A 14,961-nucleotide genomic window follows, 5' to 3' on the forward strand; every position below is an offset into this window, starting at 1 on the left:
ACTCTGTCCGGCCGAGGACTGTTTCTTTGTCCTACCCTGTGGACGAAAGGACCGAGATGACGACTGCCTCCTAGAGGTAGACATAGATGGCAATTCCGCAGACTTCGGTTTTGCTAAGGAAGTCATTATGTCATCCAATCCTGGCCCAAACAGTACCTTCCCTGCAAAAGGCAAAGATTCCAGAGCCTTCTTGGACACTGGGTCCACCTTAGAGGTCTTTAGCCAAAGAGTTCTTCGGGCTGCAATTGAGTTAGCAGAGACCCTAGAATCCAGAATGCTTGCATCAATTCCCGCTTCCCCCATATACATAGCTGCTTCCCGCATCTGGACGAGTAGAGACTGCTGTTCTCTGGTTGGATCAGCTATAGTATCCTGCAGAGATTTCATCCACTCCTCCATAGCCTTGGCCACCCAAGCTACAGCCATAGCTGGCCTAGTAATAGCTCCAAATAGAAAACTGGATAATCACTTGAAATCAATGTTTTCACTATCTGTAACCTCTTTTTAAAGAGGATGCTGCAGGAATGGGCAACTTAGCGCTCCCGATTAATCTTGTCACATGATCATCTATTGTTGGGGAAATTTCCCATTTATTACACACTCCTGGTGCAAATGAGTACCAAGAGGTTATATTCCTTGTGGCATGAAAATGCTTACCAGGAGTACACCATGGCTCAGACATGAGATTCAACAGCTGCCCAGACTGAGGGAAATAATCATTAGTCACTGCCTGACGCCTAAAGTTTGGCTCCTTAGATGCCAATGACACCTCCTCTTCCTCCATACTGAGGACAGATCTTACCACTTTTACTAGAAAGGGAACATCCACCAGGGACTGATGGTCCTCTTTCACTGAGACAGACCCAGAACTCTAAATATCAGAGTCTGATGAGGAGGTCGAGTCAGACTCCTGAGGCAACACAGGACGAGAACCTCTTTTAGGCCCCTGTTTTTTTTAACAACCACTGGTCTAGCCACCTGCGGAGAGGCTGAAGATGGCAGTATATTCTGACAAGAGTGAGCAGCCAAATTACCCCAACAGGGATTCATGGGGGGGATATACATAGGATGATGTACCTCCGTGGCTTTGCCTATTAAATAGGACAAAACCTCAAGCGTAATGGCCAGCCAAGGGGACTCCGGTGCTGGTGCACCAGATATATTGGATAGCGGTTTGCAACAGTTATTACACAACCCATACTGGTTAACATTCTGGTCCGATTAGCCTGCAGAACAGGACTTACAGGAAATAAACACTGGATGGCTCTCATCCTCACCTTTACCTTCAGACATGACAATGTATAAATGGTATAAGGTATACAATATCAATTCAATGTGACTTTGTATTAATGAAACATCCCACACACCTTCAGAGGGATGAGGAGAAACACAGTGATAGATGTACCCGACAGTTTAAAAAAAATAGGCAGTGTACACACAGCAGCTAGCACACAGTCACATACAATGCATAAATACGCATATCTGCTAAAGCAAAATGACTGAATGCCTGTGGCTGGGTATATAGGGAGGAGGACCAGTGCATGCTGGGAGCTCCAAAGCTTTGCTGTTTGGTGCACTGAATGCCATCCAACTACATACCCCCCCTTCCCTTCCCCAAGGTAGATCCTGTGGATCCTATGGAAATCGAAGAAGAAAATGTGTATATACTATATGAATATACTAGCTACACTAACCCTGTACATGGTCTGATTCACTGACTGTCAGAATAATAATGTATATATATTATACTAGATAAATTCGGTTTCACCCAGGTAGACCTTACCATTTCCATCTCATCACTCCAATAACACATTAATCCTTTACCTCTATAATAATGCATCACTACTATAGGAAGACATTACCTTCCCTCACCTACTAACACAATCCACTCCCTCACCTCTGTAGTAAGTATTCCCTCCCTCGCCCGTATTGCTGTCCCTCACCTGTGTAGAAATACAATCCCTCCCTCACACCTGTATTAACACAATACCCCCCACCTCTGGAGTAACACATTCCCCTCCCTCACATCTGTAGTAAGACATTACCCCTGCTCAACCCTGTAGAACACATTCACCTCCTTTGCCTGTATTGTAAAGTATTACCCCTGCTCACCCCTGTAGTAACAAAGCCCCCTCCCTCATCTCCGTAGTAACACATTTAACAATACCCTTCTTCACCTGTGTAGTAACCATTCCCTCCCTCACCTGTGTAGAAATACAATCCCTCCCTCACACCTGTAGTAACACATTACCCTACCCCACCTCTGGAGTAACACATTACCCCCCCACCCCACCTCTGGAGTAACACATTCCCCTCCCTCACCTCTGTAGTAACACATTCCCCTCCCTCACCTCTGTAGTAACACATAAGCTCAACCCTGTAGAACAGGGGTGGCCAACCAGTTGGAGGAAAAGAGACAAAAAACATATGCAGTCAAGTGAAAAAGCCGATAGCATGCGCATGCGGCAGGCGCGCGTGCAAAAAATGGGGCATGGCCTGTCACATGGCCACGCCCCATTTTTGTGCGCACGCCTTTGGTATGACATTTGCAGGAGCATGACCTTGTTTTAGTCATGCTGGCGGCGAGCCCAGGGCATTGAAGATACACATTTTACATAATCTTCCCAATATACATTTTTCACTGTTGACGTGAAAGAAAAAGCCAGAGCAACATAGAAAACATTGAAATAGCCACGTTCACATAAGCCACAGAAACAAGCCAGATCCACATAAATGACATATGGAAAGCCAGAACCACATAAAATACATTGAGAATGCCAGTGCCCATTATGCTGTGCCCCCTGTAGTTGTGCCCCATATGCAGTGCCCTCCTGTAGTTGTGCCCATTAAGCAATGCCCCCAGTAGTTGTGGCCATTATGCAATGCCCCTGTAGCTGTGCCCATTAAGCAATGCACCCATTAGTTGTGGCCCTTATGCAATGCCCCATGTAGCTGTGCCCATTAAGCAATGCATCCAGCAGTTGTGCCCCTTCTGCATTGTCCCTTGTAGCTGTGCCCCCTAAGGAAGTGCCCCCAGCACTAGCTCCCCCTCCCCGCCCACATCCCTATGAAGAAACTTACCTTCATGCTGGCACCGCTCCACGCCATCAGGGATCCCGAGTCCCGCCCTCACTACTTCTGCCGCCTGCTGGATCTAACTGGATCCAGCAGACGCAGGGGCTCCACACATCGTGGGTGACGTCACCCGCGCACTGCATTACTGGGAACGCTGGCCTCTGAAGCGATCAGAGGCTTCTTTAATCTCTGATGGCTTCAGAGACAAGTATTCTCAGTACCAATGGGGTCTGCCGAGCCCCAAGCTTGGGAGCCGAATTAGAAGCTCACCTCTGTAGTAACATTCCCCGTCTCACCTCTGTAGTAACACATTCCCCTCCCTCACCTCTGTACTAACACATTTTCCTTTCTCAGCTCTGTAGTAACACATGCCCTTCCCTCACTATACAAATAGTGGAGCCACACCAACTGCCAGTGATGTTTGGCAGCACTTGGGGTGACAGTTGGTGTTTGACTCATCGTGGCTGTAGCAGGGTTAATATTCAGGTCAGACAGGACAATGCACGGGGGGAGGAAACATTTCAGCACTTTTCACCCCCTTAGGAGTCGAATTTCGAAAATCCCCTCTTAGTGGGCACCTACGTCATGGAAGGAATGTACTCCCAGACTTTCATGTTTCTAGGTCTAGGGCAGGGATGGGGAAGCTCAGGTCCTGGGGCCGTATAAGGCCCGCGGAATCATTTGGTCTGGCACTCTGAGCTCTTTTATGCTAGCCTCATCTGGCTAGCAGGGGGTCTAGAATGGCACCCTGCAGCCAGAATCTATACAGCAATGTCGTCCAGAGCGTCCTTAGGACGCTTCAGACAGTCACACCACTGCCCTTACAGCTCATGGTCTGATTCCCTGACTGTGGGTATAATAATGTGTATATACTATATCAGTACTGGCTGCTGTAACCCTGTGCATGGTCTGATTCCCTGACTGTGGGTATAATAATGTGTATATACTAGATCAGTACTAGCTGCTGTAACCCTGTGCATGGTCTGATTCCCTGACTGTGGGTATAATAATGTGTATATACTAGATCAGTACTAGCTGCTGTAACCCTGTGCATGGTCTGATTCCCTGACTGTGGGAATAATAATACTATATTAGTACTGGCTGTTGTAACCCTGTGCATGGTCTGATTCCCTGGCTGTTGTAACCCTGTGCATGGTCTGATTCCCTGACTGTGAGAATAATAATGTGTATATACTATATCAGTACTGGCTGCTGTAACCCTGTGCATGGTCTGATTCCCTGACTGTGAGAATAATAATGTGTATATACTATATCAGTACTGGCTGCTGTAACCCTGTGCATGGTCTGATTCCCTGACTGTGGGAATAATAATGTGTATATACTATATCAGTACTGGCTGCTGTAACCCTGTGCATGGTCTGATTCCCTGACTGTGGGTATAATAATGTGTATATACTAGATCAGTACTAGCTGCTGTAACCCTGTGCATGGTCTGATTCCCTGACTGTGGGAATAATAATACTATATTAGTACTGGCTGTTGTAACCCTGTGCATGGTCTGATTCCCTGGCTGTTGTAACCCTGTGCATGGTCTGATTCCCTGACTGTGAGAATAATAATGTGTATATACTATATCAGTACTGGCTGCTGTAACCCTGTGCATGGTCTGATTCCCTGACTGTGAGAATAATAATGTGTATATACTATATCAGTACTGGCTGCTGTAACCCTGTGCATGGTCTGATTCCCTGACTGTGGGAATAATAATGTGTATATACTATATCAGTACTGGCTGCTGTAACCCTGTGCATGGTCTGATTCCCTGACTGTGGGTATAATAATGTGTATATACTATATCAGTACTGGCTGCTGTAACCCTGTGCATGGTCTGATTCCCTGACTGTGGGTATAATAATGTGTATATACTAGATCAGTACTAGCTGCTGTAACCCTGTGCATGGTCTGATTCCCTGACTGTGGGTATAATAATGTGTATATACTAGATCAGTACTAGCTGCTGTAACCCTGTGCATGGTCTGATTCCCTGACTGTGGGAATAATAATACTATATTAGTACTGGCTGTTGTAACCCTGTGCATGGTCTGATTCCCTGGCTGTTGTAACCCTGTGCATGGTCTGATTCCCTGACTGTGAGAATAATAATGTGTATATACTATATCAGTACTGGCTGCTGTAACCCTGTGCATGGTCTGATTCCCTGACTGTGAGAATAATAATGTGTATATACTATATCAGTACTGGCTGCTGTAACCCTGTGCATGGTCTGATTCCCTGACTGTGGGAATAATAATGTGTATATACTATATCAGTACTGGCTGCTGTAACCCTGTGCATGGTCTGATTCCCTGACTGTGGGTATAATAATGTGTATATACTAGATCAGTACTAGCTGCTGTAACCCTGTGCATGGTCTGATTCCCTGACTGTGGGAATAATAATACTATATTAGTACTGGCTGTTGTAACCCTGTGCATGGTCTGATTCCCTGGCTGTTGTAACCCTGTGCATGGTCTGATTCCCTGACTGTGAGAATAATAATGTGTATATACTATATCAGTACTGGCTGCTGTAACCCTGTGCATGGTCTGATTCCCTGACTGTGAGAATAATAATGTGTATATACTATATCAGTACTGGCTGCTGTAACCCTGTGCATGGTCTGATTCCCTGACTGTGGGAATAATAATGTGTATATACTATATCAGTACTGGCTGCTGTAACCCTGTGCATGGTCTGATTCCCTGACTGTGGGTATAATAATGTGTATATACTATATCAGTACTGGCTGCTGTAACCCTGTGCATGGTCTGATTCTTTGATCAAAAAATACATGAAAAAATAAATACAAATAAAACACTGTACTTGGGAAACAAATGATAATGGAATTTAAGGAGTTAATCCAGCAATAATTACAGTATCTCTACCAAGAATGGCGCCCTGCGGGTCATATTCTCATATCAGTGCCGCCAAACAGAGCTCCCATATAGTCACCACCTCTATGTACTAAATGATTGAAGAATAGTACAAAATTAGTAGCCTATCCAGCCACAATAACAAAGACACAAAGCCGTATGTATAAAGCCTTGTGTCATACAGTGGCGTGTGTGAGAGGCGCCACACAGGTGCTGTGAGACAGCCTATGTAGCTCCAGTATAAGCATACAGTAAATACTCTGGCGTATATTTGGTCATCTCTAACCCGAAACCGAAATGTAACGCACCTCTCTTCTCCTTGAAGCCCAACAGCTCTGTTTGATTTTCCAAACTACGGCAGCAACAAGAAGCAGAGAGAGGAAACAACTGCAAAAGAAATAAAACATGTGAGAAAGTAATATACACAGCTCAAATCACAATTACTAGTGGTCGTATTTACATGCAACCACAAGGTGGCAGCAAACAGCTGAGAATGAAGGAGACAAACCGTATACACTGTGCATGTGTCTGGTTGGGGAGGAGGGGGGTTGGTGGGGGAGTACGGATGCCCTGTGCCCGGGAATCTGCCCTGCGTACCTGAAGAATGTGACAAAGAACTGTACCAAGTCCATAAAGTTGCTGTGCTGAGAAAAGGCGATCTGCAAGAGAAGAGGGCACAATTAATACACCCCACAGCACAAAGCGGCCTCAGGGCCAACACGTAACTAATAAAGATCCATGTGCAGATGGAGCAGGCTTGGTTGTACCAGGACTCATCCATAAAGTCGGCACATGCAGCCCCCTGGCTACAGTACAATAAACCATTGCAGGACGTCCTTGCCTATTGCACTACAGTTACAACAATATTACTTCTGTGTATAGTAAATAATATATATGACGTTTGGTATGGAAAACACCTGAAGTGATAACTTAGCACGCATGCGGCGGTAACAATGACCTATGTTTGGGCCAGCAGAGACATTATATTTCCCAGGGATGGTATGGCAAACTCATACGCACCACATACACATGGGCTAATGTATCAAGCAGTGAAAAGAGCAGTGTGTCTTTTCACTTGGATAGGGGTCTTGGATGGGGTCCTGCCCCGCCTTCGATAGATTAACAACGTGGTGGTGGGCTCAGGGAGTTCGGCGCTCCGGCGGCGTTCCCACCGGCTCCGGACACTGGGCGCCGCCATATTGGTTTTGGTCAGCTGATCGTGAGCCTCCACTGTTGGACCGTACACGCGGTACGATAACATATCAGATTTCAACGATAACGATCCTATTGTTATAGTTAAAATCTGGCAGTTTATAAGCCCAGCTAACGACCGTACGATGGACGATGCGCGTCCACGTATGGTAGTTCACAACGAACTACCGTCGTCTGTGCAAGCAGGCAGACCTGATCGATATCGACCAGGTTAGCCGGTTTACGATAGCAGTGGGGGGGGGGGGTCTGCTGCATGTGGTGGATGCTCGATCCAGTCTGATCGTTGCTGTCGTAGCGTGTTGTACGCAGCATTATCCAGGCCTGTGTCCATCCGACCGCAGCAGCCAATCTCTGTGAGACCCAGAGTATGAGTCCTGCACTGACAGCAGTAGGTGCCTGAGCTCTGCTCCTGGCTAATTATTCTTCGACTTCAGAGTATACGCGCACAAAATATATACACAGTGTCCCTCCTTAAAACCCCACCGTAACGCCAGCACTGCTCACGGGATGCCATCTGGATGTCTACAGTCACTATAATGACCGTGACACGTCTACCCAGTCGCCTTGAAGGCTAAACGTCAGCCTAGACGCCTTCCAGACCCCCCCCCCCCCGCCGACCCAGATGCCTCTGAGGCCCCCACGTCAGAGCACACGTTTGGGTGTTAACAGCACCTCCACTATAACTACTGCTTTGCTTCAGTCTACTTCTCATATTTAAATTATGCTTAGCAAAGCAGAGGGAGGGACGTAATAGTTAGCATATAAAGCAAAGTGTAACAGCAGGATCCAGACACTGTGGAACATATTCAGACGTAAACACAATTTGCAGCTTTTTTTTGTCTGCCACGTGCATTGGTGTGTGTACAGATGTATCCATACACATCTCTGCTGCAGTCACGCCAAAAAGCCCCTCTCGGCGCAGCAGTTCCCGAGCACACAGATATACAGGTGTCACATATCACATTAATCAGCGCAGTCTCCCATATACAGACTCAGGAGCACACAGATATACAGGTGTCACATATCACATTACTCAGCACAGTCTCCTATATACAGACTCAGGAGCACACAGATATACAGGTGTCACATATCACATTACTCAGCGCAGTCTCCTATATACAGACTCAGGTGCACACAGATATACAGGTGTCACATATCACATTACTCAGCGCAGTCTCCTATATACAGACTCATGAGCACACAGATATACAGGTGTCACATATCACATTACTCAGCGCAGTCTCCCATATACAGACTCAGGAGCACACAGATATACAGGTGTCACATATCACATTACTCAACGCAGTCTCCTATATACCGACTCAGGAGCACACAGATATACAGGTGTCACATATCACATTACTCAGCGCAGTCTCCTATATACCGACTCAGGAGCACACAGATATACAGGTGTCACATATCACATTACTCAGCACAGTCTCCCATATACAGACTCAGGAGCACACAGATATACAGGGGTCACATATCACATTACTCAGCGCAGTCTCCCATATACAGACTCAGGAGCACACAGATATACAGGTGTCACATATCACATTACTCAGCGCAGTCTACCATATACAGACTCAGGAGCACACAGATATACAGGTATCACATATCACATTACTCAGCACAACCTCCCATATACAGACTCAGGAGCACACAGATATACAGGTGTCACATATCACATTACTCAGCACAGTCTCCTATATACAGACTCAGGAGCACACAGATATACAGGTGTCACATATCACATTACTCAGCGCAGTCTCCCATATACAGACTCAGGAGCACACAGATATACAGGTGTCACATATCACATTACTCAGCGCAGTCTCCCATATACAGACTCAGGAGCACACAGATATACAAGTGTCACATATCACATTACTCAGCACAGTCTCCCATATACAGACTCAGGAGCACACAGATATACAGGTGTCACATATCACATTACTCAGCGCAGTCTGCTGGTGCGTCCTAGTCAGCAAATTACAAAAAAAAAAAAAAAAGACGCCCACCGCTAGCAGTTGCATGGAACCTGGCGGCTCACTCACGCCAGGCCAGTCGCGCTGTGCGGTGTATTGAGGATGCAACTATATGTGCATGTGTTTTGTGCATACGCCGGTACCAGAAGCAGGAGTGAAATGGTTGTTGTGCAGACAGGAGCAGGGGATGTGCAGACGCAGACAAAATACAGTAAGGGACTATAAAACAAAATATAGATACCCATGTGGGCAAACACAACAGCTGCAACTGTATTTTTAAAAGTTAATTTTCTAGTATATTGAACACGTTTCAAACAAAGTATGGTTCAAGCTCTGTTGGGGGAAGTAGTATGTATACAGTGCTCTCCCCAGAAAAAAATTCCAGCTGGGTGGCATCAAGAAGTAGCCGGGTGGGAGCTATCGCAATAATAAAATAATTTAAACCCTGACCGTATAATGATTTAAACTTGAAATAACATTTTATATATTAAAAATCTCATCTTCTTCTTCTTAGAGGCCCAGTCGTCTGCAGCTTTTTCATAATCAAAGTCTGTAGGATCTGGTCCCTTTAGAGAAATCAGCATCAGGTTATTTAGCGATGGCATCACATAATTATTTTTTTATACAGCTCCCAGATACAGCACCCCCACTTGCAGGCTCCACAGATACAGCGCCCCCACTTGCAGGCTCCACAGATACAGCGCCCCCACTTGCAGGCTCCACAGATACAGCGCCCCCACTTGCAGGCTCCACAGATACAGCGCCCCCACTTGCAGGCTCCACAGATACAGCGCCCCCACTTGCAGGCTCCACAGATACAGCGCCCCCACTTGGAGGCTCCACAGATACAGCGCCCCCACTTGCAGGCTCCACAGATACAGTGCCCCCACTTGCAGGCTCCACAGATACAGCGCCCCCTCTTGCAGGCTCCACAAATACAGTGCCCCCACTTGGAGGCTCCACAAATAGTGCCCCCACTTGCAGGCTCCACAAATACAGCGCCCCCACTTGCAGGCTCCACAAATACAGTGGGGCAAAAAAGTATTTGGACAGCCACCGATTGTGCAAATTGTTGCACTTTCAAAGATGAGAGAGGTGTGTACTTTCCACCATAGGTACGCTTTAACTGTGCGAGACAGAATCAGAACAAACAATTCCGGAAACCACATTGTATGATTTTAAACAATTTGTATATTCTTTCGGAAAAAAAATATTTGGACAATCAAAAAGTTTAACTCAATACTTTGTAATTGCCAACGGAGGTTACTTTACAGAGGTCAAACGTTTCCTGTAGTTCTTGACCAGGTTTGCACACACTGCAGCAGGTATTTTAGCCCACTCTTCAATGCAGATCTTCTCTAGATGTGTCATGTTTTGGGGCTGTCGCCGGGCAACACAGATTTTCTATTGGGTTGAGGTCTGGAGACTGGCTAGGATAATCCAGGACCTTGAAATGCTTCTTGCGGAGCCACTTTTTAGTTGCCCGGGCGGTGTGTTTGAGGTCATTGTCATGCTGGAAGACCCAGCCACGTTGCATATTCAATGCTATTACTGAGGGAAGGAGGTTTTTCCACAAAATGTCACGATACATGGCCCCATTCATCCTCTCCATAATACGGATCAGTTGTCCTTTCCCCTTTGCACCTGTTCCCTTTGCAGAAGAGTATCCCCAAAGCATGATGTTTCCACCCCCATGCTTCACAGTGGGTATGGTGTTTTTGGGATGCACTCATCATTCTTCTCCCTCCAAACACAGCGTGTGGAGTTTAGACCAAAAAGTAAAATTTTGGTCTCATCTGACCACATGACATTCTCCCAATCCTCCTCTGGATCATCCAGACGGTCACGGGCAAACTTTAGTTGGGCCTGGACATGTGCTGGCTTAAGCAGGAGGACCTTTCGGGCGCTGCAGGATTTGAATCCATGATGACGTACTGTGTCACTAATGGTAACCTTTGTGACTGTGGTCCCAGCTCTCATGAGGTCATTGACCAGGTCCCCCCATGTAGTTCTAGGCTGGTCCCTCACTGTTCTCAAGATCATTCATACCCCACAAGGTGAGATCTTGCATGGAGCCCTTGGTCAAGGGAGATTGTCAGTGACCTTGTATTTCTTCCATTTTTTAATAATTGCGCCAACAGTTGATCTCTTCTCACCAAGCTGCTTGCCTATTGTCGAGTAGCTCATCCCAGCCTTGTGCAGGTCTACAATTTTGTCCCTGGTGTCCTTAGACAGCTCTCTGGTCTTGGCCATGGTGGAGAGGTTGCAGTCTGACTGTTTGAGGGTGTAGCCAGGTGTCTTTTATACAGTTAACCAGTTCAAACAGGTGCCATTAATACAGGTAACGAGCTTCCAAAAGAAGAAGTAATAGGTCTGTGAAAGCCAGAATTCTTGCTGGTTGGTAGGTGTCCAAATATTTATTTTCCGCAAGAATATACAAATAAAATGTTTAAAAATCATACAATGTGATTTCCAGAACTTTTGGTTCTGATTCTGTCTCTCACAGTTGAAGAGTACCTATGATGGAAATTACAGACCTCTCTCCTTTTAAAGTGCAACAACTTGCACAATTGGTGGCTGGCCAAATACTTTTTTGCCCCACTGTAATGTGCCCACAGATTTTTTTTCCAGCTCCTACACAAGACTGAGTGGGCACAGGACTACTCTCTTTAATGTGTTCAGGCAACTGTTTCCATCCAAACAGCACGCCCTTGCTTTTATACAGGGGGAGGGATCTCTACCCTCCAGCCTGACACCACCCTGTACTGTGACGGGCCAGAGCTGCACCATCCAGCACTCCCCCAACCCTCCACTGCCCCAATGCGCCACATCCCGTCGCCCAGAACCCTCACTAACTTGTCCTTATTGCCGGCGGACACAGATACCAGACTGACTGGGAGCTTCCGATAGGAAAAACATGTGAAGTCAGCGCATTTGGGGTTTGAGGATGGGGGGGGAGGGGGAGGGGAGGACTGCCGGATGGTGGGTTGTTTCTTGCCGGGTGGTGTACCCGCAAAAAAACAGCCTGGGGAGAACACCGACGTGTATTCTAAAGTGTTACCAAAAAACAGATGATAATTCTATAGGTGTCTCTTTCACATTTCAGATTCCCAGCCTTCTCTAAACGCACAGCGAAACTGCGCACTCTGGTGCCGCATCTGACACGCGTGACAGGGAGGGAGCCGCAGCTATAAAGTTGCACAGGTGACCAACTCCGACTAGGTTTCAAAAAAAAAAAAAAAAAAGGGGACATTTTTGTGAACTCATTGCGCAATTCAAATTTGCTTTCAACTCTGAATACGACCGTGTACTTGAAGGTAGAGAGACTGCACACCGCTCTTAGGCCCAGACATCTATGGTGTAAGAAAACCGTGTAGTAGACGAGGAAGAGGAAAAAGACTGGGAAATCCTCTTCACTGCGACACTGGTGGAATCGACTAGAATTAGCTGTGTGACTGTACAGGGAGGAGAGCGTGTGACGCAACTCGCTATAATGACGCCATCTGCCCTGATCTCAGCCACAGGATCCCCGCGTTCATCTGCACCGAATGCTTACACACAGCAGACAGAACGGTGGCGGGTGTATCTGTCCCTGATGCTGGAACACTGTTACCACTATGCGCAGAGATCACACAGATGATCAGCGATAACCCGCTGTGCAAGCAAATGTAGCAGGGCACGCAGTGGTCCTTTAACCCAGAAAATCATTAATCATAATTTATAATCTCTATAATCTGCGTTAATGTGCTTGCTGAGGCTGAACTGGAGTGCAATCTGCCAGCGCATGGAACCACATTCCAGGCCAAAACTTGCAAACTACCAAGTCTTACATGACAGCGCCCCCCACTGATGGACACACATCAAGTTGATTTGAATGTTAGCTCTTACGAGCAGGGCCTCTACCCTCTTGTGCTTCTCCTTACTTTACTTTCACCTACTTCTTACCCCCCACCAGGGCACCTAACACTTGGTTGCTTAAGCTCTGTTGCTTATCTGGGTGTTATGGTCACTAATGTAGCAATATATATTATCCATGTCCTTGTCCTGTATTGTACTGTAAGTCAGTTGTCAAATTATTTGTTTATGTACTCTGTAAGGTGCGGCGGAACACTTGTGGCGCCATATAAATCAAGGATAATAATAATTTGTACAAATGAAAAACTAATTTGATGACACACCTGAAGATTCTGCTCGTCTTAGAACATACAGGAGTATATGATATGGACAAGCAGTGATGTATGAATGGGAAACTTTTTTTTTTTTTTTTTTTTTTTTTTTTTTTAAAGGCACAACACTATCACATTTGCCGATAAAAAAAACTTGCTGCGTCAAAGTTGCCCAAATCGGGCCACTTTCAGGATATTCGCACAATGTGCTGATTGATTCTGCTGATGTAGGAAAACAAGAGATATGGTAAGAACTTACCTTTGTTATCTCTGTTTCTACGAAGTCCATAGGGTCCACAGGGTTGACCTTGGGGTATAGGTTGGGAACCAAATCCGGGCACCACGCAGTTAAAGCTTTTAGCTCCCAGGATGCACTTGGGTCCACTCTCCCTATAACCCCACCCCCAGCCAGAGGCACCTCAGTTTGTAAGTAGCCAAAGGCCGGAGGAGGAGAAAAAAAGAGAGAAAACTGGAACACTCGATAACCATACTCACAGAAATGGGAGACGGAAAACCGGTGACCAGTCACACAGCCCATTTGAAGCCAGGTGCGTCAGGGCGGGCGCCCTGTGGACCCTATGGACTTCGTAGAAACAGAGATAACAAAGGTAAGTTCTTACCATATCTCTTGTTTTCTACTTCAGGGTCCATAGGGGGTCCACAGGGTTGACCTTGGGGATGTCCCAAAGCAGTTCAACCAAGGGAGGGGACGCTCCTGTGCTGAGAGGAGAATCCGCCGCCAAAAAGGAAGCATCCTGAGAGGCAAAGGAAAACAATGCCTAGAACCTTAAAAAGGTGTAGACAGAAGACCAGGTGGCCACCTAGCAAGGCAAACCAGCCAAGGTGCCACCGCGAGCCACCCACGAGGGTTACATGGCCCGAGAAAAAAAACAAGCAGCAACAACAGAAAGGCCTACCCATGGGTAGGCCCCTGAAGAAGACATACGAGGCCGTCCAGCCAACATATGGCCATAGGCCGGCCATCCTTTCCTGTTAAAACCAGAAATCTCAGACCACCAATAAGGAGTCCGATTTCCGTCAGGAACTTGAATGGATCACATAAATCCACAGAGGCCGGACCACAGTCAATGAGGCCACACCAGCCGAGAGGACTGGGGACTGAATGGCCGCACCATAAGTTCCAGAATAATATGGAACCTGAAAATCACTAAGATGAAACACAGGGTGAGAGCAACTCACACCCTAACAAGATGCCCTCCAGAAGAGGGAGCCACATGAGAACGCTCCCAATTCCGACACTCACCTGGTTGATATAAACTCCCTGATAGAAAGAGAGAAAGCCAAAGCAATAGACCATGTAATGGCTATTACAACCAGCGGTTCCATTAACTTTCCCCGGAGTTAACGAAGAACCACTACTAACTCACAAGGAGACCCTAGGGAGGACAAATGGAGGCATAATCCAGAGAACACTCCAAAGGATGAACTGGATATCAGAGCGGAGCAATTCCATAACCTAATCATACTGACAGTGTAGAGATCTGCACTGTCAGGAAGGCCAGGCCGAGGGAGAAACCCAAGCCAGCCGGAAGGAATGCCAGAAAATCTGGAAATCCTGGACACCAGAGGATCGTATTGATAGGTATAATACCATAAGAATTATGG

General features: G+C 46.5%; 1 protein-coding gene across 2 annotated transcripts in view; it reads right to left on the reverse strand.

Annotated features, from left to right (window-relative positions):
- ATRN (attractin) overlaps window positions 1–14,961 on the reverse strand; it is a 205,044-nt gene that overhangs the window by 57,715 nt on the left and 132,368 nt on the right. For both annotated transcript variants that reach the window (XM_088450887.1, XM_088450888.1), the window contains exons 25-26: window positions 6,567–6,628; window positions 6,278–6,356 (exon numbers count right to left, since the gene is read on the reverse strand). In XM_088450887.1, the coding sequence (XP_088307013.1) occupies window positions 6,278–6,356; window positions 6,567–6,628 (141 nt within the window). The remainder of the gene's footprint in view (window positions 1–6,277; window positions 6,357–6,566; window positions 6,629–14,961) is intronic.

The sequence above is a fragment of the Taudactylus pleione genome, unplaced genomic scaffold (genome assembly GCF_031769625.1).
Source record: "Taudactylus pleione unplaced genomic scaffold, aTauple2 ptg000533l, whole genome shotgun sequence".
Taxonomy (NCBI): domain Eukaryota; kingdom Metazoa; phylum Chordata; class Amphibia; order Anura; family Myobatrachidae; genus Taudactylus; species Taudactylus pleione.